The sequence below is a fragment of the Meriones unguiculatus genome, chromosome 6 (assembly GCF_030254825.1).
Source record: "Meriones unguiculatus strain TT.TT164.6M chromosome 6, Bangor_MerUng_6.1, whole genome shotgun sequence".
In the NCBI taxonomy this organism is placed as follows: domain Eukaryota; kingdom Metazoa; phylum Chordata; class Mammalia; order Rodentia; family Muridae; genus Meriones; species Meriones unguiculatus.
In genome coordinates this window covers 53,224,795-53,251,669 of record NC_083354.1, presented here as the reverse complement: position 1 = coordinate 53,251,669, position 26,875 = coordinate 53,224,795, and the positions used below count along the sequence as shown (strand labels likewise).

The 26,875-nt window shown below is 44.4% G+C and overlaps 1 protein-coding gene across 1 annotated transcript; it reads right to left on the bottom strand.

Moving 5' to 3' along the window:
- On the bottom strand, window positions 1–21,658 carry Trim42 (tripartite motif containing 42). Its single transcript, XM_021649135.1, has 5 exons — window positions 21,197–21,658; window positions 16,965–17,662; window positions 14,172–14,992; window positions 10,187–10,411; window positions 1–263 (listed from the first exon to the last, which is right to left on the bottom strand). The coding sequence occupies exons 1-5, from the start codon at window positions 21,535–21,537 to the stop codon at window positions 177–179; spliced, it is 2,172 nt and encodes a 723-aa protein (XP_021504810.1). The 5' UTR covers window positions 21,538–21,658; the 3' UTR covers window positions 1–176.
- Between the last annotated feature and the right edge of the window lie 5,217 nt (window positions 21,659–26,875).

The window sequence follows — 26,875 nt, the reverse complement described above, 5'->3', positions numbered from 1 at the left end:
TTATGATGTCAGACATTTCCTTTTATTAGCTCTTAGGAGACTCCTTTTGGAAAAGCCAGACGTGCTGGAAACATTCATCTACAACCCCCTTGAAGAATGTGGTGAGAAAAAAAAATACATACATATACATATAGCTATGTTGATGAGCAGCAGAGTTCTGAGGGGCGTTCAAAGGCTCAGAAGCGCTTCTGGAGGGCAGACTGGATATTCTTCAGCAGGCCCCACTTGGCTCGGTTCTTCCCACGCCCATCTGGTGTGACCACCTGCAATGGGGAGCAAAGAGGGCATGGGACCAACCACAGAGGCATAGCGGCTCTCAGGGCACAGGCCCACTCCACACACTATCCCAGTAACACCCCATGAGAATCATGGAAAACTTGCACAGTCAGCCCCTCTTTAGAGATGAAGAGCTCTGGGCTCAAGGGTACCTCAGAGCTTTCATAGTGGCCCACAGCTGTTGTGTGCTGGCACTGCAATTCTACACATCAGGCTCTCCCTCCTTCAAGGCAGCTCATGTTATAACTGAATGTGGACAAGCATGATAAACTGGGCTCCAAATGGCCTTTATCGTAGGCCATCCCCCACCCCAGCCTCTGGAACTTTCCTTCCCAACTCTCATCAGTTCTAAGTTTCAAGCTAATGATTTTGGCCTCTCTACGAAACTCCAAGTGGCCTTTTTAGGATATTGGGGAAGTGACAATTTTTGTTGTTTGTCTGTTTGTTTTAAAGCTCTGTAGTTTCAACATTGGCTAAAGTAAAGAGAAGATTCTTAGAACTATGTGTATGAAAGATGAATAGGCCATAATTTGTAAGTCATCCAATTTCCCCCTTTTAGACAGGAAACTTTGGGATGGCCAATCAGTGCTACCTGGGAAAGGCAGACTGCACCGGGCAGGAGAGCTACGTAGAAACCTCACAGACTCAGCTTCATCGTGGCTCCTTGAAGGTGGCAGGCCTCTCCACTTCTCTGACCTGGCAGCATCACCATTCCCTAATATATATTTACTGAAGAGGTATTTAGGGACCAAAGTTGGGATGAAAGATCCTACTGCCCATACAAATGAGGACATGTGATAAATAATGGGCTAGGACTGGGTTAGATGGATGAAGAGGTGTTTATATGAGGCACAAATTTTTTTTATGATAAAATTTTTAATCTTTTATATTTGTAGTGGGCAAAAATGGAGTTGCTATGTAGATATAATCCTGATAAAGATGAAATGAAAAATGTAAGAGGCACACAGAGCTACTGGGAGAACAAACGAGGCCTAATGGTACTGTGAGTTATGGGGTTTGGAATTGCATTTTAAAAATACACAAAATTTTGTCTCAAACTATAATAAGGATCTTCAACGCTTATGACTGTGTAATGTATTAGGACAGAGGTGGCTGAGGAGTGCTTATAAACAGGAGGAGCTGACAGAACAGAGGACAGAAGAAGAAGCAGAAAGACTGAATGTAAAATGCTACAGAAATTGAAATGACAGTTGGCACCTCCTTCCTTGCACCAGGAGCCCAACTCAGTTCCTTTCCAAGAGAATTATACTGAAGCTGTGTGGTGGAGAGGAGGAGAGGAGAGAGGAGAGGAGAGGAGAGGGGAGGAGAGGAGAGGGGAGGAGAGGAGAGCAAAGGCTCCCAGCTCCTGGAAGCTAGATTTGAAATACTGATTCTAGAATCAGGTAAAAACAACGTGGGCAAGCAGTGATACTTTATGACAATAGCTGAAATCACATAAAGTCAAAATAAGGTAACTGAAATAGCTGTTAGAAGAGCATTTTAAAACAAGGTATAATGATAACCAGGGGTTTATTTTATGAAGGTAAAAGTAAGATCCAGAATCAGAAAAGGCATCCATAGTGAGCTGGGAATGATGCTTAGGATGAACCAGGTCCTAGTCTAATTCCTGGCACCATAACCAAACACACACACACACACACACACATGTGCACACACACACACACACACACACACATGCACACATTTATATATTATATATACATACATATATAAATTATATATATATATATATAATTTTCTATGCCATAGCTCTCAGAAACCTGGAAGTAGAGGACATTTCCTTATTTTTGCAAGGCTATGAACCTAAACACCTAACAAAAAACAGCCAGACAACAGAGAAAGTTTAGTATCAGCAAAAGACAAGTGTATCCACTTCTGCCATTTTATGTATGACTCAAGGCTCTTCCTAAAGCGATTAGGAAAGAAAAAAATAAACTCAAAGACTGTGAGGGAAGAGATAAAAACCACCATTACTTATAAATGATAAGATTTTATGCCTCAAAACAAGCTGAACCAACAGACTCTCGGAATAACAGAGTCCTTAAAGATTTGCTAGGTTTCAGATTTATCTGCAGAGAACAATGATTTTTCATCCGAACCAGCCATCTATTAGGGATATACTACAATATAAAACAAGCAGTCAGAATATCGAAGTTTGTTTACTATTTACTTTTTTATTTTTCTAGACATGGTTGAGGGGTGAAATATATTTTGATATACATCTGCATGATGAAACTCTACCATAAGCAAACTGACATATCAATTATTTCACACAGTCGCCGGCTTACTCTCTGATTATGCATCTAAAATCGTAACAAAATTTATCACATATGACCTTGTATTGAGTGTAATCTTCATGCTGCTTATTAGATCACTAAACTACATAGTTTACCCAGGAACACAAGGTCAAAGACCCTGGAAAAGATCACTTAAAGCAGTTTGAATAAATGTTCAGATATACTACCAACATATCAATTGCCTTCCAATTAATTTCTCAGTGGCTTTCTAACCCAATTCTGTTTGGGTTTAAAAAAATATTAAAAAATATACCACAAGGAATTCTTCCAGCAGTGTTTGTATGAATAAATAAGCCTCCATGATTAGCTACTTCAGGTTTTAAAAAAGAAACAAGGGTAATGAAGATGCCTTAGCAGTTTGGTAATGCGGCGGAAAGCTGAGGCTAAAACAGCAAAAGCAGAAGATGCTCCCATCAGAGTGGACGCTGTTATGCGTCGTACCCCGTCTTTATCTTTGAACACCTTCCCTCTTAACTTTGAGACAAAACCTGAACTTTTCTATTTTTTCACTTTTTGGCCCCATAACTCACAACACTGTCAGCCCTTCTTACTGTCTCCAGTTGTAATGGAAGTCCTTTTATTTATTTATTTTTTCTTTTTTTAAAAATCAGTTATGTCATGTAAATATGTTTTTGTTTTACTCCCAAGTGTGGACTTTTAGTTTGGGCTGTAGTTTGCCCACAGCTGGTAACTGCCTCCTGTGGGACATGGCCTTTGCCAGTTGGTGGCAGGCCTGCCTAGCTGCAGCATGGGCGTGGCCTGGGACTCTGAGGAAGATGAAATAGAAGAGCCTGGGGTGGGGGGCAGGAGAGAGTGTGGCCTGTGTTGTGTGGCCTGTGTTGTGTTGCAGTTTGGGGAGACCTGTTTCAACACGGCAGCTTGGCGGAGACTGCTTGCTGCATTCGCTGTTGATGAAGATTGGCATAATCCCCCCAAAACCCATTGACCCTAAACAGGTGGGAGAAGTAATGGGGTCTGTGCCCTGTCTCCCTGCTAACCTTCTCTCTCCTACTTAGGGTTGGGGGGTTGGAAGAGAGAGGCTTTAAGGAACCCCAAATAAAGTAGAATTAAAAGATATGAATGCTGCTCCCGGTGGCTCTGTGTATAGCTTGCAATTTTAATTTCATCTTTATTGGGGTTATTTGTATAGATTATCTCCATTTTTGCCCCGCAATGGTATTCTACCATGTATACAATATTGCCTTTACCTTGCATACATCCATGTTTTTGCTAAAGCCATTTCTTTTCTTTTCTTTTTTCCTTGTAAAAGCAGAAAGCATAATGCTGAAACGTGATAGGGGATTGAGGAATAAACCCTAAATATGAGGGTAGTGACCATAAGAGCAAAGTGGTATCTTGACCTTGGAGTTGGGGAAATCTTAGTGGATAATGTTGGGCAAATGGGCTCGGCTGTGGCAGAGCAGAAACATCTGTTCTTTTCATTATGTTCAAAGGTAGAGTCTGTAGGAGCAAAACTTGAAAGGTGAAACTATAAATTTAATAAAAGAATGTGTAGAAGATGATCTCTGTGATCTAAGCCAAGGCAAGGACTTTCTAAACAGAACCCCAAAAGGTCAAACCATAAGGAAAAACAGTTATGACTTTGATTATTTCAAAGTTCAAGACTTCTGCCATTTCATGGAGTCTGAACAAAGGTGATAGACAAATATCAGAAGGGCGGAAATATTAGCAATGTCTAAAACCATCGTCTGGAATTATGTGGTATCCCATGAGTCACTAAACCAGCAGTGGTGGTGGTGGTGGGGTGTGGTAAAGAAGTGGGTGAAAGGTGTTAACAGGCCACTTTCAGGAGGAATCCTGAAAGGGAATAATGCTTTGAAATAAAATGTGGACATATAAAACAAGATGACATAGCTATCAGGTAGAAAGATAGAAGAAAGACAGATCTTGGTAAACGCAGGTTAAATTGAGGATATAAGCTCTCTTTCTTATGGAAATATTCATGGGTATGGCCAAAAATAACCATGCTGCCTATTCTATGACCCAGAGATTTCAGTCATGCAAGAAACAAATGTTTTTGCTATTTTTTTTTATATGAGAATAAAGTGCGTAGGTTGGAGTCCCAATCTCAGCTATGATTCTGCTGGAGTGGGGGTCTTTAAAGAGGTGATGAAGTCCACTTGAGGCCCCAAGGGCAGCTGTGATCCAACCTGGCTGCCATTCTTCTAGGAGGAAATGTGAATGGAAACCTTAGGGGCACCTGGGGAAAGATCGCTCAGGAGTACACCGAGAAAGGCCTTCAGCCAGAGTCACGGATGTCTAAGCATCCTCATCTACAGCGACTTGCAGTGCTGCTCCACCCAACTCATACAAAGAGAGCATAATGCTGAAAACTAATAGGGTGCCCAGGAATGAGCCCTAAATAATGCCTTTTACACCTCCGGCCCACACGCAAGCTGTCAGATCCTCGACTACTGTAGCAGAATTGGAGGTAACCCAGGTGTCCACACTGAGTAGACGGGCGGCATGCAAGAAACAAATGCATGCTCTGCTCTGAGGGCAGAGCATCAGACATTCAGGGACAAAATACCCATAATGAAGTAGATCAGCCTTTCTTAACCTGTAGGTTGCAACCCTTTTGGGGGTCAAATGACCCTTTCACAGGGGTTACTTAAGACCATCAGAGAATACACGTATTTACCTTCTGATTACGTTATGATATGTTTACATTATATAGCAAAATTACAGTTATGAAGTAGCAACAAAAACAATTTTATGGTTGGGGAGCACCACACAAGAGGAACTTTATTAAAGGGTTGCAGGATTAGGAAAGTTGAGAACCATGGATGTGGATGGATCTACATGGATCTAGATTCAATGTTTAGTGAAAAAAAAAGATAAGGGGGGAGATTAACATAATGCTACTCAGTGTAGATTAATGACACATAGCAAACAGCAATACATATCTTGTAAGAACACATAAAACCAAAGAGATACAAGTAAATCCTTTTTAGAACAGATGTCACAATCTGAGACATAAAAATAGGGCAAGGTCCTTGCAAAGCTCAGCGCAGATGGACTAGAGGTATATAATTAATTAAACATTATGTACATGAAGTTGAAAAACCAACCAGGTCCAATTTAAGCCTAAGGTACACTTGTTCCCAAATCTCAAGCTTCTCTGGCTGTAGGGCAGGTAGGGAAGGACCCAGAATTTTATTTACAGCCACATTTTAGAGTTCCTTGGAAAATGGCAAGCCCTAAAGACATAGGGAATGCAAAATGTGCATGTTTCACTTCAGGGCCTGGAGCCAGTGTGCATGTCTAGGGAGGAGATGTCAGTCCTGAGGCTGAAATAGTGACGGTCGTGTAGGCTACTCGCCAATTTCAACCCTTAAGACAGCCCGGGGAGAGGAAAAGTCAGGCTTAGTGGCTGAGAGGCCGCCATGTTTTGTGTCAGAGCCCAAGCTGCAGCACAGGCTGAGGAGAGGGTCCTGCAGAGAGCCAGAGTGACCAGAGGATGGTTTCTTGAGCATATAGACATTGAAGGACTGGCAGATTGAGAATGCCAGGGAATAGGGATGGCTGCTTTCTCTGAATGGTTCTGAAGACCCAGGAAAGCATCAGTTAGTGAGTATTGCCAGGCTTGAGGCTTTCCCTCTAACTCTGATGTAATTTAGTAATCCATTTTAAAGATTAGAGTGGCGGACCAATGGACCCTCACTGATGTCCTTGTCTGATCCCTCTAATGTCTGTGTGTTTTTACCATAGGGCAATTAAGTTAGCCGTTAGGGGATAGGAAACTTTCCCATCACCATGGGAGGTGGGAGGTGGCAGCGGGAAGCCGAGGGAGGGCTGGGTGTGGGAGAAAGGCCCAATTGGAAGTTGATGTCTTGAAGATAGAGGAAAGACACATGAGTCAAGAAATGTGAATGGCCACTAAAAGGCAAAGGGTGGGTTCTTCCTCAGAAACTTTTCCACAGAAGGGTCCAGACATGGACAGGGCTTTGATTTAGCCCAGGAGAAGCATTTTGTATTTCTGAGCTGCAGAAATGTAATAATTTGTATTGTTTAACCACTAACTTGTCATAGTGGCCAGAGGGAACCTGCGCACAGATGGAAAGCTAGGCTAAGCAGGATTTAAAGTGTGTGGGGAGAGAGTGAGCAAAGAAAGGAAGTGATAGGAATGGAATGTTGTCAGTGGATATATTGAGGACCACAGAAAGATCAGAAGGAGAAACAGAGGCCAACAGACACCTGCTTGCCTAAAACACATTTATCTGTCCTTTCAAAATAGACCACTGGGCTCTTTGATGTTTGTGGCTTTGAGGTGGAGATTATGAACAGCAAGGAACCAGCAAGACCAACAGAGTAACCATTGCCATGCAGGTTAGCAAGCTAGTGTTCAGATTGGACCCAAGAACACGAGCCGAAATCCAAGGCTCTTTTCATGTACTTCTGTCCCGCTAACAACAATCGAACTATCAAACAGTTCTCTCTGGTAACCTCCCCAGGCTCAGGCGCTGTCTCCAGGGCTGAGTCCACTCCTCCTAGACCTATTTACGTTTGATTATGGGCAGGAGGCTGGAGCTCCAGCTCTGAATGCAGACCTAGGTTCCACTCGGCCCCACCTCCTTTTGTTTTCTCCATTCGAGCTTAAGTTTGAGAATCCAGACGCTCAGTGATAATGGTTATTCGGTGTCTGCCACAGAGTTGACCTTCAAATGGGACCTTTAAAGTGTTGGATAAAGAATTTTCTTGTTGCGTGTATTACGTGCCAAAGAAAATCTCTTAAAAAAACATTCAACAAGTCTTAGGCTATGCAAATCAAATATAAAAGGTTTTATTTCACGTCTTTTATAAAAGTACATATGATGGAAGCATGGTGGTTTGGATAAGAAATGATTATTCTGCTTCATCGCAGCATTCAAATGAAACCTTTCAGAAATACGCATAGCACCAGTGCCAAAGGAAAAGAATTCGATTTTATAGGAAAGAGCTAAAGCCATTACTTTTATGAAGCTTTATAAATGTCATTCAAACACACCATCTTATTTTCATTTGCTGTTGAAGCCTTTACTTATGCAAATCATGACAAATGTTAAGGAAGCCAGTGTTTCCTCTGGAATGCTAATAGAACGACAAAGAAGGGAGGAAGAATTACTTCTGAAGGAAAAATCTATACTGTAGCTCCTGAGTCAGATAAAAATGAAGCTTCCACAAAACCTCATTAATTAGGGTTCTGCTCATTTAGATATTGTGTGAAAAAGCAAAGAGACAGGAATGCATGTCCCTCTCTTTCATAGAGGGCAAATTAATCGCATAAAGACAATCTTAGGGGAACGCTATTTCTTGACTGACTGTATAAAGCATTCAGCTCTCAGGCAGCTTATGATACTTTGCGATTATTAATTTTATTTATCAATTTACTTCTTCATGCCTTAATTTAGACATTCATTCATATATTCATCTGTTTGGTTCCATTTTTACTCATGTATCCGTTCAATCACCGTTAGGAAGCTGCTGCGTGCAAGCTGCTTCGGCAAGCACCACAGGAGAAAGAAAGATAAATTAGGCAAGAATTTTCTTTGCAAAGAGGTCATAGTGTGGGAGAGATAAGGGGACCTGAGGGGTAAGACGACAGACTGATGACACTTCTTGACCTCTCTATCCATCCCCAATCCTCACATCTAGTGATGACAGATGATTCATTAAAAAAAAAAAATGTAACTACTGAGTGCCCTTTATGGGTAAGGCATTTCTGAGGGATTCTAAAAGCTGAGAAGGCAGATGGAACAGATTAAAGGGGAAAAAATCCATAGTTGAGTGTTAATATTGTGAGCACAGAGTACAAAATGTAACAACAGGTGTGAGGCTCCCAAATCGTGGAATGAGAAGATCCCTGTGGCAACTGACCAACAGGCTGCAAGGCTGGCAGAGAAACAGCTGCATGAGCAGGCTGGAAGGCTTTCCCATCCCACTTCCTTGGCATGAAGCGTCTGACACCTATGAGAGAGGGATTGCCGCCAGGAGGTGATAGGAATAGCCCCACTCCGCAGGCTTGCTACCTGACAGCATAGCCTGGCTCCACCCTTCCTTCCCATTCTCCATCATTATCAGAAGGAACAATCACATTCCTTCCCACAGATTGGACACTGAGATCGCTGGATCACTGGATCGCTCAGAGCATCCAAAACTACATGAAAGCTGGGTTTAGGGGAGCAGCAAAATAAAGAGTGAGTAAAAATGAAGCTGACTTAGAGAGAAGCAGACAGGAGAGAAGGAGGAGGAGAGAAAGAGAGGAGGGAAGAAGAGGAGGGAAAGAAGGATGAGGTTAGGGGAGGGGAGGGGAGGGGAGAAGAGGAAAGGGGAAGACAGTAGAGGAGAATGGGAAGGGAAGAGGTGAAGAATGGGAAAGGGAAAGGAGGGAAGAAGAGAAGAAGGGAGAGAGGGATGGATGATAACATTTCAGTTTCTGAGGACATCAGATTAGACAGATGTGTTTTGTCTAGGCCTGTCCTAGAAGGAGTTTCTAGAGGCTTTCTTCTCTGAGTGCCCTAAATCCCATTTCTTCCAAACACTAAATGAGTGGACTTGGCTCTTTTAAAGAACCTCTAAGACTTATTCAGATTCCAAAGAGCACCTTCACTGTTAAATTGTACGATAGCTCTTGACAGTCCCAGTATTATTTTTCATATCAGTACAATGATATTCATGAGTGTGCTGTCACTTGGGAATTTGGGGAAGCATCAGCTTTCCATCACAAAGAATGAGTTTGTTTCTTTGCTGTATGGAGCTCACGTGACCTGAGCAAAGTATGTTTTTATTTTTATTTTTTGACTCCCAGGTAAAGCAAAAATAGTTGTAGTATAAATTTTTGTCTGTGTCTTAAATATTACATAGGATGTTCTTGTACCACAAGTCTTATTTCCTCTCTGTGAGAAATTTTCATTTAACTGTCTGTACTGCCTCTTTGCTAAATTTCACACCTTTGCCTTCCTAGGGTGCAGCCCTCCCTTGGAGTTTGTTTTCACACGGTAATTATTTCTCATTCTTCTCCACATTCTTATTCCACAATGGCATGTTTACTAGTTCCTTACTACAGTGAAGGGGGGCGGTTATGCCTGGTTTTCTGGTTTTACTCTGAATTCCCGTATTCTAACGTAAAACCTAGAACAAGTGGCTTTGCATTCAGCAGAACCCGTGATCCTTGGACCTGGACTGCTACAAAGGTTGATGGAGACGACGAGGGGCCCTGTCATTGGCTGAGAGTTAACCAGCTCTCTAGGATTAGAGGGAGAATTCTTTGTGGTCTCTGCTGATTTTCCCAGTCAAGCTAAACGCCTCAATTCTGTTAAGCCACTCCCATATGCCAAAGAGTTGGCTCAGCTGGTAAAGGCTTTTGACAAGAAGCCCAGGAGAGAAAAAACAAACAAAAACTTATCCTTGCGAGTGGTCCTCCTGTGACATCCATGTTCATACTATGGTGTGCGTGTGTGTGTGTGTGTGTGTGTGTGTGTGTGTGTGGGCATGTGTGCACATGTGGGCCCCTCCGATAAAATTTTAAAAATTAAGAAGTCCAAGTAATAAAAAAAAAAAAGTCCCACCTAGGAAATGAGCGTACGTAGTACCTTGCAGATGTCACTCCACTGCCCGGGACCATTATCGTTGATGGCTCTAACCTTAAACAAATACTCAGTATTGGGGGTCAGGTTGTGCAGCTCCAGGTTCTGCTGCATGATGTCCCGAATTTGTCCACAGAGCTCTGTCCTCACGTTGTTAGGAGGGGTGGTAATGAGCTCATAGAATTCCATCTCAAAGGAGTCCACGTCTTCTGTCGGGCATGTCCAGTAAACCTAGGAGAGATTGGTGCGTGAGCATGGCACCAATGCACATGCTCTGCCCTTCCCCGTAAAGATTTGTGCTGTTGCCCGTCTGTGGGCTGTGCTTAAGGGGATCGCATCTTCTACAGCTGCCGAGCTCGTTCGGGCATTGATTTAGATCGTGAGTCTTGGAAGCTGGGACGAAGGCTTCTGTGACACACTGAATGGAGTTCAGCAACAGGAAGATGCTGGTCAGGGTTCTGTTGCTGTCAGCCAGCACGGAGGCAACGGCCATAGACACCTGCTGTGCGTCGGCTCTCACAGCAGCCATTTCTACCCACAAACCAGGAAATTCCCAGAAGCCTCTGGGAGGCAGATTTCATCTTCCCACTTTACAGGGGGCAGAAAGGATACATTTGGCAAGTTCCAGTAGAATCACAGAACTTGGGAGAGAAACCTGCTTGTCCGCCAGCCCTTTATAGTGCTCTTGGCTACAAAATAGTTCCTTCTCTACTCACGAGGAATTAGCCTACAATGGAGGCGGTATGTTCACACTCAAATCAGAAGACACCGACTCCCAAGAAGAGATATAGTAACAGGTTGCAAACAGCAGATAATGTTTGGCGTAGAAATAGTTGATGTAAATAGTATTTTCACATTTACCATTTGTTTATTATTTACTTGGTGTGTGTTTCTGTGTACACACATGTGCAAGTGCCCACACATGCCAAGTGCCACAGAGTCCGTGTGGAGGACAAAGGACAACTTGTAATCTCTTCCCTTCTTCCACTGTATGCATCCTTGGGATAAGACCCAGGTTCTTAGGTTTGGTGGTAAAGTGCCACCATCTTGCTGGCCCTAAACTTAAAAAAAGAAAAAGAAAAAGAAAAACAAAAACAAAAAAACCCAACCAAACAAACAAAACTATTTTGAAAGCACATTTCCAATGCTTTTGTCGTATTTTTGGCAAAAGTTAAATGCCATAAGATACAATTAATGTATACGTAATTTTATGAGTATTAAATTTAAGCAACTCAGTAAAAGTGACTGTCTTTTTAATTATCAAAACAAGCACATTTATGGTAACATGCACTGGAAGTGCAAACTATTATTAGGGAAGAAAATACACATCATTTCTAATCCGCAAGTTGGCTCGTTACATCGTCTTTCCACTGTCAGGAGAGATGCAAACTCACTAAGGGGTACGATCGGGATTGCATGGCCCAGGCTTATTCTCCTAACTTACAGTTCACATATTTTATAGCCTCAAAAATCTGGTAAAGCGCCACCTTCCAAAACTGCTCATCGAGGCCGGCAAGATGGCTCAGAGAGTACCGGTGCTTGCCTGACAACCTGGAGTTTGATTCCCAGCATTCCCACAGTGGAAGGAGAGAACTGATGCTCTCTCAAGTTGGCCTCTGACCCCCTCATGTATGCTTTGGAAGCAGCCCTCCCCACTCCGTGTGTGTGTGTGTGTGTGTGTCACACACATTCGCACGGATAAAATGAATGAATGTAATGAAACTTCAAAAATAAACTGTTTTAGAAATAACTCACCCTTTTCTATGTTGAGCAGTCAGGTTTTTCTGCCTTTATACTCGGATAAATGCTGCAATGAATATTTTGGGGTATAAATCCTCACCTGATTCTTTTTTGGGGGAAGGGTCGTTTCTTAAGAAATGATTTCTAAAAATCAAATTATATCAAAAGATCTCTAGGGTTTTGGGATACGTACTAACATCTTCTAAGACCAACTTGAACATTTTCTATGTGGAAACCCTGAACGTGTGAGAGTCCTGTCAACAGAGACTTGGTTATTTCCACTGTAAAGTGCAATGAATTCTGGGAAAGGTCTATTTCATGGCCCTAGAACAGGTATCTTTGATGCATTATTATTGTTATTATTATTTTTCATTAAACCGATGACTGGCCACAGGTGAGACAGCAGTATCTTGCTTGCTTGTCTGGGTAGGCCTCCCTCTATCAAGCTTATCCAGGATAATCCTTAGGAATCTCAGGTGACCTCTCAAGCATGGAGCAGACCCTGTCAGCCCTTCTGCGGCAGAGTAGGAGCTGTGCACTCCCCGAGAGCCTGGGGTTGGCACTACCATGAGACACACTCTCACCAGAGCTCACTGATATCACCTACGGCCTAGGCCCTGCTATTTAGCCTCATTGGAAATGGGATTCAGCTGTTTACTTGGGCATCTCTTGTGTGAAGGACAGGGAGGGACACTGCTGTGTCCTGTGATCTCCAGGAGGGCACTGTTCCACCTGGCACAATTCTTGTGGGTGTTACTTTTAGCCCCTGGAGCAAAGGTTACAATGTCTCAGCGGAGTGGGAAGGCAAAACTTGGTGTCTGTGTGGTCGTTATTTGCTTGTGTTTAGTTAGACTCCGCCTCCTGAAGTCTGCAGACAGCAGCGTTGGCAACACCTGGCAGCCTCTGAGAGCCAGCCGCTCAGGCCTGGAAATCCAACAACACAGAGTCTACCTCTTAACAAGTCTTTCGGAAACATTAGTGTTTGGGAACCACTAATCTAGACTTCAAGATGTCTGTTCTCTTTGAGAAAAAAAGGGACAAAAAATGAGCTCTGCCATATGGAAGCAGGCCAGAGACTAATTTCAGAGGTGTGTCCCTGTAGGAACCTCAAAAGAGGCAAGAAATCTCTAACTTAATATTTAGTTTCCTGGCAACCCTTTTGCCTCTCTGAATTCAAATAAGGTACTCCATAAGCCATTCAATGTAGGCTCAGCTGGATTTCGGGGAGATAGTAAGGGAAAGACCATTTTGTCCATTGTTAGAAGCCAATGGCAAGCCTCATCTTAGGGGACAGCAGGTGCAGAGATCTGTGAGCTGTCCCACTTTCCACATCACCCCTAAAAGAAGATTTCAGAGAACTGGAATTTTTCTGGGGATTATCATTCAAATCTTTTCAAATCATGGGGAGCTTGGGTCTCAGAGAGGTAGCAGTTTAAAGGAACATACAGCTGGCAGCCAGTGGAGATTGCGTGGCTAACTCATTCCTGGACTCTACTGCCCACTTTCAAGATCTCCCAAGCCATTTTGAAACTTATTTTGATTCCAACTTGATTCCTTCCTTCCTTCCTTCCTTCCTTCCTTCCTTCCTTCCTTCCTCTTTTCCTTCCTTTTATTTTTTGGTGTGGTGTGGTGTGTATGTAAGTATGTGTGTGCATGTGTGTCCACTTGACCGTTTATGTTAATGTAAAGATCAGGGGTCTGTCTTCTCCTATCTCTCTCTCCCATGTTATTTTATCTATCTATCTATCTATTTATCTATCTATCTATCTATCTATCTGTCTGTCTATATCCATCTAGTCCTGAGATGATGTTTGCCATTGAGCCTGGAACTCACTATTTACTATTTCCACTAGATTAGGGAGACCCTGGGATCTCCCTGCCTCTGCTTCTCCAGCATGGGACCTACAGATAGATACCTGGCTTTGACATGGATGGCGGGGATGCAAACTCAGGTCCCTCATGTTTGCACAGCAAGCACCTTGCCAGATGAGCATCTTCCTAGCCTGTGTTTCCCTTCCAAGAGAAAGGCTGCCTGTCATGCCTGGCTGGGATTCACATGCACTTACTGTGATTTCAGTACAGTTACTGGCTTAATTACCACTGCAGTACCCTACCCTATCTGACTAGGCTGACTACAGAGAGTTTTGAGGGGCAGATTTGACCGACCACACTCTAGAGGCCAGAGAGGTGTGTACAACCTTTTCTGTCCTCTCACTTTCATTCTGTGCCCCCTCCCCCTCCCTTGTCTTACCTTGGCAGCTCTTGGATATACCAGAGTCTGATAGATGACGATTGGGCCTGGGGTTTTCACAGAGGTATCATTGAATGAGTACCAGTTGTGGAAGCTGTTGCTGTTCTGCGGAGGCGGGGCTTCCCCTGTGGCACTCCAGTAGGTATAGAGGCCATCAGTTGTTTTGGCAGGCGCAGCGGACTGAGCCCTCCCATAGGTCTCCAGACCCATCTTGGCCTTCTCGTTGGTGGTGTTGAAGGACAGCAAGGAGGAGCTTCGCTGGTATATCGGCTGGTTGCCGAAGCTGTGGGTGCTGAAGGTGACCTTCCTGGCTATCATCATTTCTGAGTGGACAGGGTACTGGGAAGGGAGAGAGTCCCCTGAGGAGCAAGCCTTCTTGGGTCCCGTGGGAAAGAGTTCGTGGATGGCGTTGGAGAGTTCAGTAAAATCCAAGGGGATGCAGTGAAGAGAGTGCAGGCGCAGCTGAGGGTCAGGCCTGAAGGTGTTCTGGATGCCCTCCTCAATCTGGTCCACCAGGATCTTGGCAGACTGCAGGAATGCCACCTGGCCCGTTTCCTTTAGGGCTTCCTTGGAGTAGGCGAGCAGGCCATCCATTTCATTCACTTTCATGCTTGTGATGTACACATATTTCTCAATCTCCTTCTGCCTGGATACTTCCAGGTTCTCTATCTGTTCCATGATCACCTTCTCTTTCTCTTGAAGAATGGCTCGCAGTTTGAGAAACCCATTTCGGATCTCCTTCCGCTTTGCCTCCTTGTCAGCTTTAAAGCTGCTTTTTAAAATGTTGAATTCCATCAGGTCGTTATCAATTTCATATCGGACTGAAAAAAAAAACAATCAAGTTGGCTACTGTGAAAATTTTCATCTCTCCAGATGTCAAAGCCATATCAAAATGGAGGAAATCTCTGTGGACTCGAAGGAAGTGAGTGTGTGTGTGTGGTGGGGGAAGAGAGTAGGGCTGATAGGCAAGAACAGGCTTTTGAAATAGATTCCCCTCTATTCTTTCTCCCCATGTCCCTGACATACCTAACATTCCCCTGGAATGCATCTCTCTCGTATCAGAGAAAGAAAAAAATTTCTGAGGACTACCGAATGCTGCTTACAAAGCCTTATCTAGTGTTCTACAGCCACAGACGGTAGGCTACTCCAGCAGCAGACATGGACTATAAAGTTGTAGTGGTCCATCACCCTCCCCCAGCCCGGGTTGAAAAATATAGAAATATAAAAAAATATATATTATATATATATATATATAAAATAAAATATATATAATATATAGAATATATATTTTAATATATATAGAATAAATATAGAAAAATATAAAAATATTTCTATGTTTGGATAGTCTTGTCACTGTGTATAGCACCGGTTTTGGAGAGACTGGGTGTACAACTTACCAGCTGCCTTCTGCTAACCAATTTGTTTAAGCACAGTTGTCTCGTGCATAGAAGGGAATTTCGGCCTCTGCACTGTATGATTATTGAGAATGGACATAGTATATTCCAAGAGTATTCTGGCTGGAGTCATCTTGGAAGAAGGAATCTTTATAGAGAAAATGACTCTGTAGGATCGGCTTATTGGCAAATCTGAAGGCATTTTCTCGACTGATGACCTAGGTGGGAAGTCCCTAGCTCACAGTGTGTGGTGCCACCGTTGGGCAGGTGGTCCTGGACGGTGTAAAATAGGAGGTTAATCTAGCCATGAATGAGCAAGCCGTGGGCAGCCTTCCTCCATGGCTCTCATTTTAGTTTACGTTTCCAGGTTCCTGTCTTACGTTCTGGCCAGGACTTCCCTCAGTGACAGACGATGACGAAGAAGTGTAAACAAAACAAACCCTTTCCTCCCCAAGTTGTTTTAGGTCAATGTGCTTTATCACAGCAATAGAAAATCTAATTAAGACAAAGGCTTATATGAAGTGGTCCTCTTTAGATGGAGCCATTCCCTAAATGGATTTCTAGGTCTAACTGGGGATGAAGACATGTCTGACCCGGTGAAGACACATTCCAAAACTATGAACCCTTTATTGAACTTCATGAAATATTATTGCACTTGGCTCCAATATAAAAAGCAGGGGTTAGTTTCTTTTATAGAAGTTGTATTATACAGCCACTGTGAATAACTCTGACCAAGCACACAGAAGGAATACAAACAGAGGCTGGCCAGAGTGTTATTGGCTGTTTTGTGTCCACTAGCAGCTCTTTAAATTTGTTGTCTGCAACTGTGACAGGAAGTTCATGGAAACAGGGAAGTGGGGGTGAAAAATAACTTCCATGTTCAGTAAAAGCAGACAGACAGACAAACAAACAAACAAAAACCCCACGTAACTTCAGGATGTGGTGGGAGAAAACTCCCAACTTTTCCCCTTTGGAAAATGAGGCCAAAGTTCAGGAAAACTGCAACAAAGATTACAGGATCTTTATATGTTTATTATACACCAGGTCCCTCCCGCTCCCTGCTGGGGTGGGGGGGAGAGGTAAGAGCATATTTCATAAAACTAACTCATTAAATCCTCACAACAACCCAATGAGGGAGCTACCACCACTATCCTTCCCATTTTACAGATGAAAAAAACCGAGTCACAGAGACACAGTGACTTCGTGACACTAACTGGCGGGTGATGGCTGTCAAGGACGCCATGACAGTGGCTCGCTGGCTATCTCAGGGTCTCCCAGTGCCTGGATTCCTCCACCAAGTGGTGTAAGGCCCCCTGACAGGTCCCCCATACCATCTCCTGGCCTTTTTCCACAGTTAACCCTGAAGGTGGGGGCGCGGGGGGGGGAAGCCGACCAGGACCTGCTTTGAACTTGGCGATGGCGCTGAAGAGGGCCGCAGACCTCTCGGAGCAGGCGTCGATGAGGCTGACGGTGTCGTGGCCGTTGTGGAAGGCGATCTTGCAGAAGGTGCAGAGCAGCTGGTTGTCGCTGCGGCAGTACTCGTTGATGCGGCTGGACGGGTGGTGAATGCAGATCTTCTCGTCCTGATCCTCGGCGCTGGTGTCCACGAACACGTGATCCTGCATGGCCACGTCCGAGTGGAAGGCCTTGAGACACTCGTTGCACAGGTTGAGGCGGCAGGTGACGCAGCGCTTATAGGCAATGCGCCGGCTGCGGCACACCTGGCAGAGGATGGGCCCCGAGGACCGGTCGAAGCGCCACTTGAGGTAGCCGTGCTGCTGCATGTAGCGTTTGGTGAGGCGGCCGCGCAGGTAGTTTTCGGGCAGCTGCATCTGGTGGCTGTAGGGCATGCAGTGCGAGCGGTTGCACATGGGGCAGATGAGGATGAAGAAGTTCTCCGTGACCTCGGCGCGCTTCTGCAGCTGCCGCAGGCATTTCTCGCACAGGCTGTGGTTGCATGGCAGCATGAAGGAGTGCAGGCGCAGCCGGCTGCACATGGGGCAGGTGAGATGGTTCACCAGATGGCTGCTGGTGGGCATGGATTTCTGCTCTTCCAGCTGGGTGTCGCTGCTCCCCACGCGGAGGGCGGTCTTGGAGCTGGAAAGAAAAAAAGCAAACAGAGGCTTCAGGAACCCGCAGCAGAGTTCCGGAGGCATCTGTCCAGAGAGGTGGCACGTTGGAAAGGGGATGGAACGGCGCCTGCGTGGTGCCTGTCTTCTTGGCTTGCTTCCACTCTTAGTAAATGAACTCAGGCAAAGCCTTTGGTACCTGCTGCCGGGACCTGTGCCATGGCACTTTTAAAAGATGACTTGGGCTGAATTTAACAAGCTGGAGGTGGTAGCCCACGCCTTTAATCCCAGCACGTGGGAAGCGGAGACAGGTGGATTCCTGTGAGTTCGAGGCCAGCCTGGTCTACAAAGTGAGTTCCAGGACAGCCAAGGCTACACAGAGAAACCCTGTCTCAAAAAACCAAATAAGAAAGAAAAAAAAAAAAAAGGAATGAATTTAATGCCAGTGTGGACTGAGTACAGCCCCTAGGTCCAGCAGGACCTTGCAGCACCCTCGTACTAATTTTAATTTTGAGGGAGAGAAAAACAGCAGAAGGGCGTGACATGGTCAGCTGGGCCTGGATGGTCTACTGCATATCAGTGACACCAGACATTACCGCCAGGAGACAGGGCCGTGGTGGCTTCGAGAGGTCAGAGCAGAAGTAGTGCTGCTTCATGATGCTGGAACTCGGGCCAGAGCGCTGTCCCAACCTCGAAAACAGCCTGCTACCCTCCTGTGCAGGGGAATGTGAGTGATTGCAATCTGCTCTTTCTCTTTAGAGTAGCAGATTCGGGCTCCACATGTTCTAGCTGCCTTCCAGACAGGACTAAGGGAACGACAGACTGACTATTCTCACTAACGTGAGCCCTCGTCCTGTCATGCCTTGTGACGCCTTATTAGCCAGGCACCTAACGCTGGCATAGAGTGACACATGCTCCCACTCGATAAAATGAGTCAGTAAATCCAATCTCTCCCAATTACAGGCATGGAAAGCAGTGACATTGCCATTACTGTTGTATTCGGGATGGGACAGAGAAAAGTAGTAAATGACCTTTCTAAGACAGCAAGAGACAGTTTTTGCGAGCCTGGAACCTGTGAGCTCACCACCGGATCAAGAGCAAGACACAAGGATCTGCCTCTGGGAAATTTTCATATGATGGAGCACGGCACTGTTAGAGTTGCTCATTTAGAAAGAGTATTAGTATTTTGTGTGTGTGTGTGTGTGTGCTCAGTTTCCCCAGCTGTAAATCAAAGATTACAGCACTTCCTTCATGGGGGTTGATAAAGTATATATGAAATAATCTACCATCAGAGTAAGTATGGCTCCCGTATTCACTCTCTTGTACTATTCACCAGTTAACGTCCACAGAGGAGGAGGAAATCACGACAGAAGAGAAGGGTAGTCCAGCCCGTGAAAGCCTGCGCCTGTTTCTACTGTTGTGAGTTAAAGGGCTTTATTCGCCTGAAGTCCCAGGTCGGATTCATGGATTCAGTTGCAAGAACTACAGATTTTGAGGCCGTGCTTGTGGAATTCAAATGCATACCCTGAGAAGATGTGGTCAGGGTAAAAGCAGTTTGGGAAAACAAGTGGCTTGGCCGTGGGAATGGAGATGCCAGAGGATGCAGTTTGTGGCCCTTCTTATCATTTCTCTGTTCATAGTGAGGTGCTGGGCTTGATGCTGGGCCGTGTTTTCTTTTGTCCTTGCTGGCCTGATTTCCCTTTTTCGTTGTCTCCTTCTCCTCTTTCTTGGCCAAGGAACCTGCACCTCAGAGCACTGACAGTCAAAGATGCTTCCCAAACACGTTGCCCTAGAAGTGGCCCTGAGGTACAGAATGTCCCCCTATGTCCTTAGGTCATCCCTGACAACTAGGTCAGCTCTGATGACTTGGATGCTGAGATCCAGGCTTGCAGCCTCACTGTTCTCAGCTCTGTTTCCTTTCTGCTTCCCAGCCTAGCCTCCCGCTTGGTCCCTGAAGGGTCATCTGGAGTCACTAGTCAATTGTGCATGTAGTCGCTGGATGGGCTTCCCTGATTAAAAAAAGGTAAGGGTCTGAATCAGTGTGCAATACATGGAGAGAACATACAAGGTTGGAAAGAGGGGGACAGGGAGTGTGAAGGGAAAACGAGCAGGAAGATGCTGTGTGAAGAGAGAGTGAGCAGGACTGTTAATGGCTCAAGGAATGGGAGTAGTTGTGAGAAAGGGAGTGAAGAAAGGAATGAAGCAAAGAAGGCCAAGTTAGAGGAGAGTGAGTGAGAAATGAGGGTGCTGCATGGGATGGGGAGGGCAGGGATTTGGAGACAAGGAGAGGGGAGTTGGAAGGCAAGCACCAGTGGATTAGAGCCGGCTCTCTGGCACCTGCACAGCATGCTTGCCCATCCTCAAACAAGCTGAAATCCAACAAAGGTCTCCAGGCCCCCCAGTTCTATGCCAAAGCAGTCACCACACTCCACAGCTCTGCTTTTTGCCTTCTGGATGACATGCTCTGCTTCTGGACCCCTGCACAGCTCACTCTCTCCTTAGCTTTGCTGTTCTCGCATCTGCCTTCCAAGTCTCCAGCTCCCACCCTCGATACCTTCAGTTCTTCCCTTCAGAAGCCCCAATGGGGATAGAGTGCTTACAATTCTGAAGCCCAGATTGTACCCCAAGATCAATGAAAAAGCAAACATTGAGAGGTGAGTGCCAAACAGGAGTGTTTTTAATCCGAGGGGATTTCAGTGTGCCTCTGAATTTGGGAGCCACTGATAATGTAAGGATCCCTGTTCAAAGCACTGATTTCAGCCTCCCTCCCTGCTACCATGACAGGACCTCCTATCTGAAATCTCCTCTTGCTCCTGACTCCCCTGACATGTGACATAAAAAGAACAGTGTGCTGGGTGTGTGGTGGCTACCTTACTGAGTGACTGAGAGCCTGGGTGTCACGATCTTAGATGGGAAAGAGGTGGCAGCCATCAGTTCAGGGTAACCCTGTAGGTTATCAGGGTCAAAAGTGGCCCCCAGAAGTTTTTACTCTTCAGGTAGGTGTCGCAGTTCATAGGAGGGGGATAAAGAACAGGTTTTATTTATTTATTTATTTTTGTATCGTATAATAGGCTGGGGAGCACGTACCATATCACAGTCACCATCTTGTAATATGGCATTTTAAAAAAAATTAGGAGCATTGACCTAGCTCTGGATACAACTCATATTGCTACCCTTTCCTAGCTGGGTGATCCTTGGCAACTTAGTACCTCCCAGCTAAGTGTTTTCCTGGGTGCACTGGGCACAGATGAGGGAGGGGAATGTGTACACAAATAGCGGCTGACAGCTATCACACAAATGCAAGATGAGAGCATTTGGGGTCAAAGGGTGCAGCCTGCATTCACATACATAATGGAGCTTGGGTCTGGGACTTGGGGGTCTGTACCATTAGTGCATGTTTAGTATACACTTAACCGCTATACCACTGACTTATTATTTTTTTTTTCCAGGAAGGGTGCCCTCTAGGAAGCACATTGGCCTGCTTTGGAGTTCCCACAGCTGGCATGAATTCCCCAGTTATTTCGAACCGCCTCAGGCGCACAGAGGACGGCCCAGCACTTACGAGGTGCGGATGCTCCGCAGGCGGCCCTTCTTGAACGTGATGGTGGCGTTGCGGCAGCAGCGGCTCTCGTAGTAGTAGCACTTCATGTTGGTGCTGGTTGTGCAGCAGCACTTACAGTTGGGGTCATTGGCCCAGGAGCAGCAGCACCAGTGGCAATTGGGGTTCTCCGCGCAGGTGCAGTGGCAGAACTGGCAGTTCCGCTCGTCCTTGTAGGGGCAGGGGAAGCAGGTGCAGTTCCGTTCTGAGGTGAAGATGAACTTGCAGCACAGGCAGGAGAACAGCCGGGGACAGCATCTCTGCCAGGTGCAGCACGGAGAACAGACACACATTGCCGTCTCCATGGCTCCTAGATCCTTGGTATTAGGCCTTTAGGGTTTTGACAGCTTCCTCTACCGGATTCCTGACGTCGCTTCTCCCCTGCCCAGAGGGTGTCCTGGTTCCCTCTGGTGAGGCTGGTCGTTTGGGAGTTGTGGCAGGAGGTTGGCCAGTTTATGAGGCCTTCAAAGGTGATGTTCCTCCTGTCAAGCTTCTGAGCTGGCTTTATCTGTCTCAGCCTGTGGACATTTGCTTATGTCATAATCCCTACTCCCACCATGTCTCCACATGCTCAGCGGGTAGGAGAAGGGCACCCAGGGGTGTGAATGCGTACTGGGTGTTTTCCACGAGACCAACTACCCAGGAGTGGTGTCGCCACAGACCCCTTGGAGGCTTTAGGGGTCGTTGGTCACCTTTCGAGTTCTCTCATAGATTTGAGATGCTATCTTTCCCTTGGTTGTACTTTTCCTGCTACTTGGGGGAAAGTTGGGAGTAAGTTCTCTTTATTGACTGAAAGACTGGGATATGACTAATTAGAAATATGGCTTGACATGATTTTCCTCTTCCCTCAACAGAATCCTTTGACCAGCAAAGCACAATGTTTAAAGAGACACACTATTAAGCACAGTTAAAGAGACATCACTATTTGGCGGAGGGACTGAAGGGTCAGGGACACAGGTTCACTCTGGCCCTTGTTTCTGTGGTCCCTGCTCATGTTCATGAGGATTTATGCTTAAGTCACTCACAGATTTGGGACTCAAGCTTTGTTTCCTTTTCTGTACACCGGCCCCACCCCACCCAACCTACCCAACCCAGCCCCACCCCACCCTGCCCCATCCTACCTCACCATATCCATTTATCAAGAGCCTAAGGCACAGAACCTCTGCTTCTCTGCCAGTGTGCATTCGGAAGACCTAGAAACAGGGACCTAAATATCAGGGGTAGTTTTGTTTCCTTTTTCACGCATCTTGCAAAGATTAAAGGAGCAGAGGCTTCACGGCCATACCATCCTAGCACAGGAACACTGTCTTATTATATTTCCAAAGAATAGCAGAAGTGAGAGCTGAATCTGTCTGCAGGAGTTCAGTGAATAATTTATTACCTCTTCCCACGATTATCACCTTTGTAATAGGAAAGAACATTCACCAAGTGCTATCTGGGCCAGCCTCACACGGTGTTTAGATTTCTACAATTGAAAATCCTGAATCCTAGGGCGTGTGCTTTATTTTTTGATAGATATTACTAAATTATCACTCCAAAGAATACTTCGGATTACAGCAACAGCAGGAATAGGTGGAGGCCCCTTCCCTTCATTTTTGCTCCAACTCAGTTTTATCAATAAACCTCCCTGCCCTGGAGGCACAAAGAATTAAATCCTAGTCACAGGTCATTTCAGCATTGGTCTCTATCAGGCGTCCTTTGCTTTCTCTTTTTAAAAAAACATTACTGAGACATTTTTAACATTATCAAGTGAACATTTCAGTGCCTATTCATTTACTTGAACAACTCTTACCATTTCTAATTCCAAAACATGCCTGTCACTTCCCCAAGACGTCTATTAGATGTCATTTCCTCCTGTATTCTCTGAGTCCCCATTGAACGATCTTTCTCATACATTCATTTGCCTTTTCTACAAATGGAATAATACGCAGTCTTTCGTGTGTTGTTTCTTTAGCTTAGCATGTTTCCAGGGTTCACATTACCACATATAAGATTTCATATTGTATGTGTATGTGTTTGCGTGTGCATGTATGCACGTACACATGCAGGAACATGAAGATGTGCTTGCCTGCATGTGGGTATATGGAGGTCAGTGATTGATCTTAGCCACAGCCAGAGAAGCTTCTTGTTGCAGTGGCTAATCGCTTTTGTAGGGATTCATAACTGGTCAAAATGCTGAGACTACATGACTCTGGGTGGTCAGCCACAAATGGGCCATCCATATCAATATCCCCCAACTCAAGCCTCAGGACCATTATAGAAAACTGGACATGAAGACTGTAAGAGCTGGGTGATGGGGAAGACTATCTTCTAGCACGAGAAGGCAATTGTGCACAAGAATGAACAAGAGCTGTGATTACCTGTGGATCAAACCAGTAAAAAGTCCAGCATTATGGAGGGCACTGGCTCTGAGGTTCCACCTCTAGCTGAGGAGCTTTGGCAGTTGTTGGCTGTCTGAGGATGGAGGGTCACATTTCCTTAAGATTATGGCATGTGCTCATGCCCTAGTGCATGGTCCTATACCCATGTTTATGAACAGCAATAATTAGACTCAATGGATTATCAATTAAAAACAGTAAGAGGACATGCAGGTTGGGAGAGAAAGAGAGAGAGTGAAATCCCTTGGGGAGTTCTGGTGGTAATATATTCCTCCCCCCGTGGAATACATGCTGGGTCACTGAATATTAGATATCCTGCATATCAGATATTTACATTACGATTTATGTTGGAGGGGTAGGTAGTAGGGGCGGATATGATCAAAGTCCATTGTGTGCATTATGAAACTTAAAGAACAATAAAAGATTAGAGAATCCTGGGTGATCTGATCAATTACAGGGACGATCAAATGAAGGGGAGCTCCCTAATTATTTCTATGTGACTAAAATGAATTCATTAAACCTAAACTGACAGAAAAATACAGTTGAGAAAAGGCAGGCTAGACCCCATCTAATTTTATGCAACACAAACGGAAGCTTTTAATAAAGCACTCAGCAGATTGCAATAACACATTTAAAAAGTCATACAACTTACCTTTTGTCATTTGTGCTAATAGGATTCTCCTCACAACCATTCAAGTCATCTGTATGTGTGCGGAAGAGGCATTTGGCATAATATGAGTACTCATGTTACAAATACCAAATACTATGGGGGTTTATATATAGTTACTTTTTAAAAAAGATGAAGTCTTGCTAGGTGGCCCAGGCAGATATGTAACTCATGACAAGCCCCTGCCTCAGTTTCCCAGCCGGTGGGATTGCAAACATGTACTGCCTTACCTTATTTGTGGTTGACTTATTAACATGATGAAGTTTAAATACATCAGTCTCGAAGCCAGCACAATGTTAGAAAACACCAGTGGGTTCCTGGACAATGGGAGGCAAAAGGTGGTGATTCCTAGTATCAGCTGCCACTCACCCTGACACTGGGGTTTTTACACAGCAATCCAAGTCGGGGGACAGGGCTTCTAGAAAAACAAGTAGGGGAAGGCAGAGAACGGTAGTGCAAGAAGAGCAAAATCAGACAACCAATACTGCACAACCAAGGGAAAACCACAGATAGCACAACCTACAGAACCAGAGGGAAGCGCTTGCAAAACATACACCTGAGAAATAGTTTCTATCGCTAAGGTATAAGGAACTTCTAGAGCCCCATAGCAAAAAGCCACATAAATTTTTAAGGTAGACAACCCCCACCCCAACCGGACACTTCTTCAAAGAAGACACACAATCTGCAAGTATATGAGAAGGTGCCACATATCACTGATCGTTACAGAAATAGGAATCAAACCCACAAGGACATAGTGATATTTCTGTGCGTGCATACAAATGCAATAAATAATAACCCAATCAGTGTATTTAATGTTTCCTTCCCCAAACTTTGTGTTTGCAACCTCTTCTGCTTTTAATCCCTGCCTCCTCCCCCCGTGGAATACATGCTGGGTCACTGAATATCAGATATCCTGCATATCAGATATTTACATTACGATTTATAACAGTAGCAAAATCATAATTATGGAGTAGCAACAAAATAATTTTGTGGTTGAGGGTCAACACAGCATGAGGAACTGTGTTAAATGGTCACAGCATTAAGAAGTTTGGGAACCACTGATCTAGAAGAAAATTAGTCAAGTTATGTGATAGATTTATTTTTAGTTTTTTTTTTTTTTTTTTTTTTTTTTTTTTTTTTTTTTTTTAAAGAACTCCTCAGGTTACTCAGCTAAACTGTTTTATTTAACTTTCCTACCAATTGTTGTAGAGTTTTCCTTCTATATTCTTAACAAAATTTTTCAGCTTTTTCTTTCAGGTAACAGTTCTAATTGTGGCAAGAGAGAGCTCATTGCGGTTTCTTTTCTTTTTTTTTTTTGATTAATGTTTGCCTGATAGTTAATGATATTGAATATTTTTCATAAGTTTATTGGACATTTGAATTTTTTCTTGTATGTGTATATGTGTCTGTTCATATTCTTTATCCATCTTAAATTGGATTATCTGTCTTTGCTACTGGATTGCTTGCCTTTCTTATATGCCCTGGGTATTAATTCTTTGTTACTTGAATAATTTGCAAAAAATTTCCCAAGCTGTAGATTTTATCTACGATCTTGATCATTTCCCTTGTTGTGTAGAATCTTTGTGGTTTGATTTAATCCTCTTTGCATATTTTTGCATTGGTTTCTTAGGCTTTGGGGCCCTTAGGCAAAACAAAACACAAAACCCCTGCAAACCTTGTCTTTCCTCCTACCTTGAAGCGTTCTCCTCATGCTTTCTTTAAGTAGCTTCATGCCTTATATTTATGTAATTGATCCTTTTATTTCTTTCTATAAGGTGAGGGAGGAGGCCAGGCTTCAGTCTTTTGCACTTGAACACCCAGATTCCCATCATTGTACCACCTGAAACAGCACAACATCAAAAGGAAACCCGAATCCCTGTGGACAGAGACAGAGCAAGTAAAACCAACCACACCCAATGTCTGACTGAGCTGCTAGAAGAATGAGGGAGACCCTTGCCTACAGGCCCAAACTGAATCCTGAGTTATATTACTTAGTGGAAAGAGCAGTGTAGCTATGTTAATAACACAGCACCACTCATTTCAGGAAAAGCCTGGGGCCTCCGGCTTGTATTTTGTACGGTCTGTAAAGATAAACTAAGTTAGATTTATGAGAATGCAGGAACAAAATGGAAGGGACGATGCGTCTTAGTTTATAGAACTGATTTTAAAGCTATTTAAATATATTTTTACATAATTATAAACCATAGTAAACTACGAAGAACACACTGGAACAAATAGATTTAACTACACATTGAATTTTGTATAGAAGGAATTATTTCAAATCAGAAGCGATAATGCGACAGCGCAGTCTTTTGACTAGGCCCCCTGAATTTTTTCCTTTAGGATGCGACCAACACATAACACAAGTGAAACTAGTTCTTGAATTCTTTATCAGTTACACAGATTTTGGTGGTGATGATGTTGTCATGAAAGGGTTGGACCACACTGAGCAATAGTGTCAATAAGAACTTAAGCTGCTCTTGGTGAAGGACACACAGACAGGTGACGAAGGACAAGAAAACCCAGCGACGCTTCATTGAATTGGAAACAACAATATCAAAAATTATCCTCATTCTGTAAGCTCGCTCCAGTTGTGCC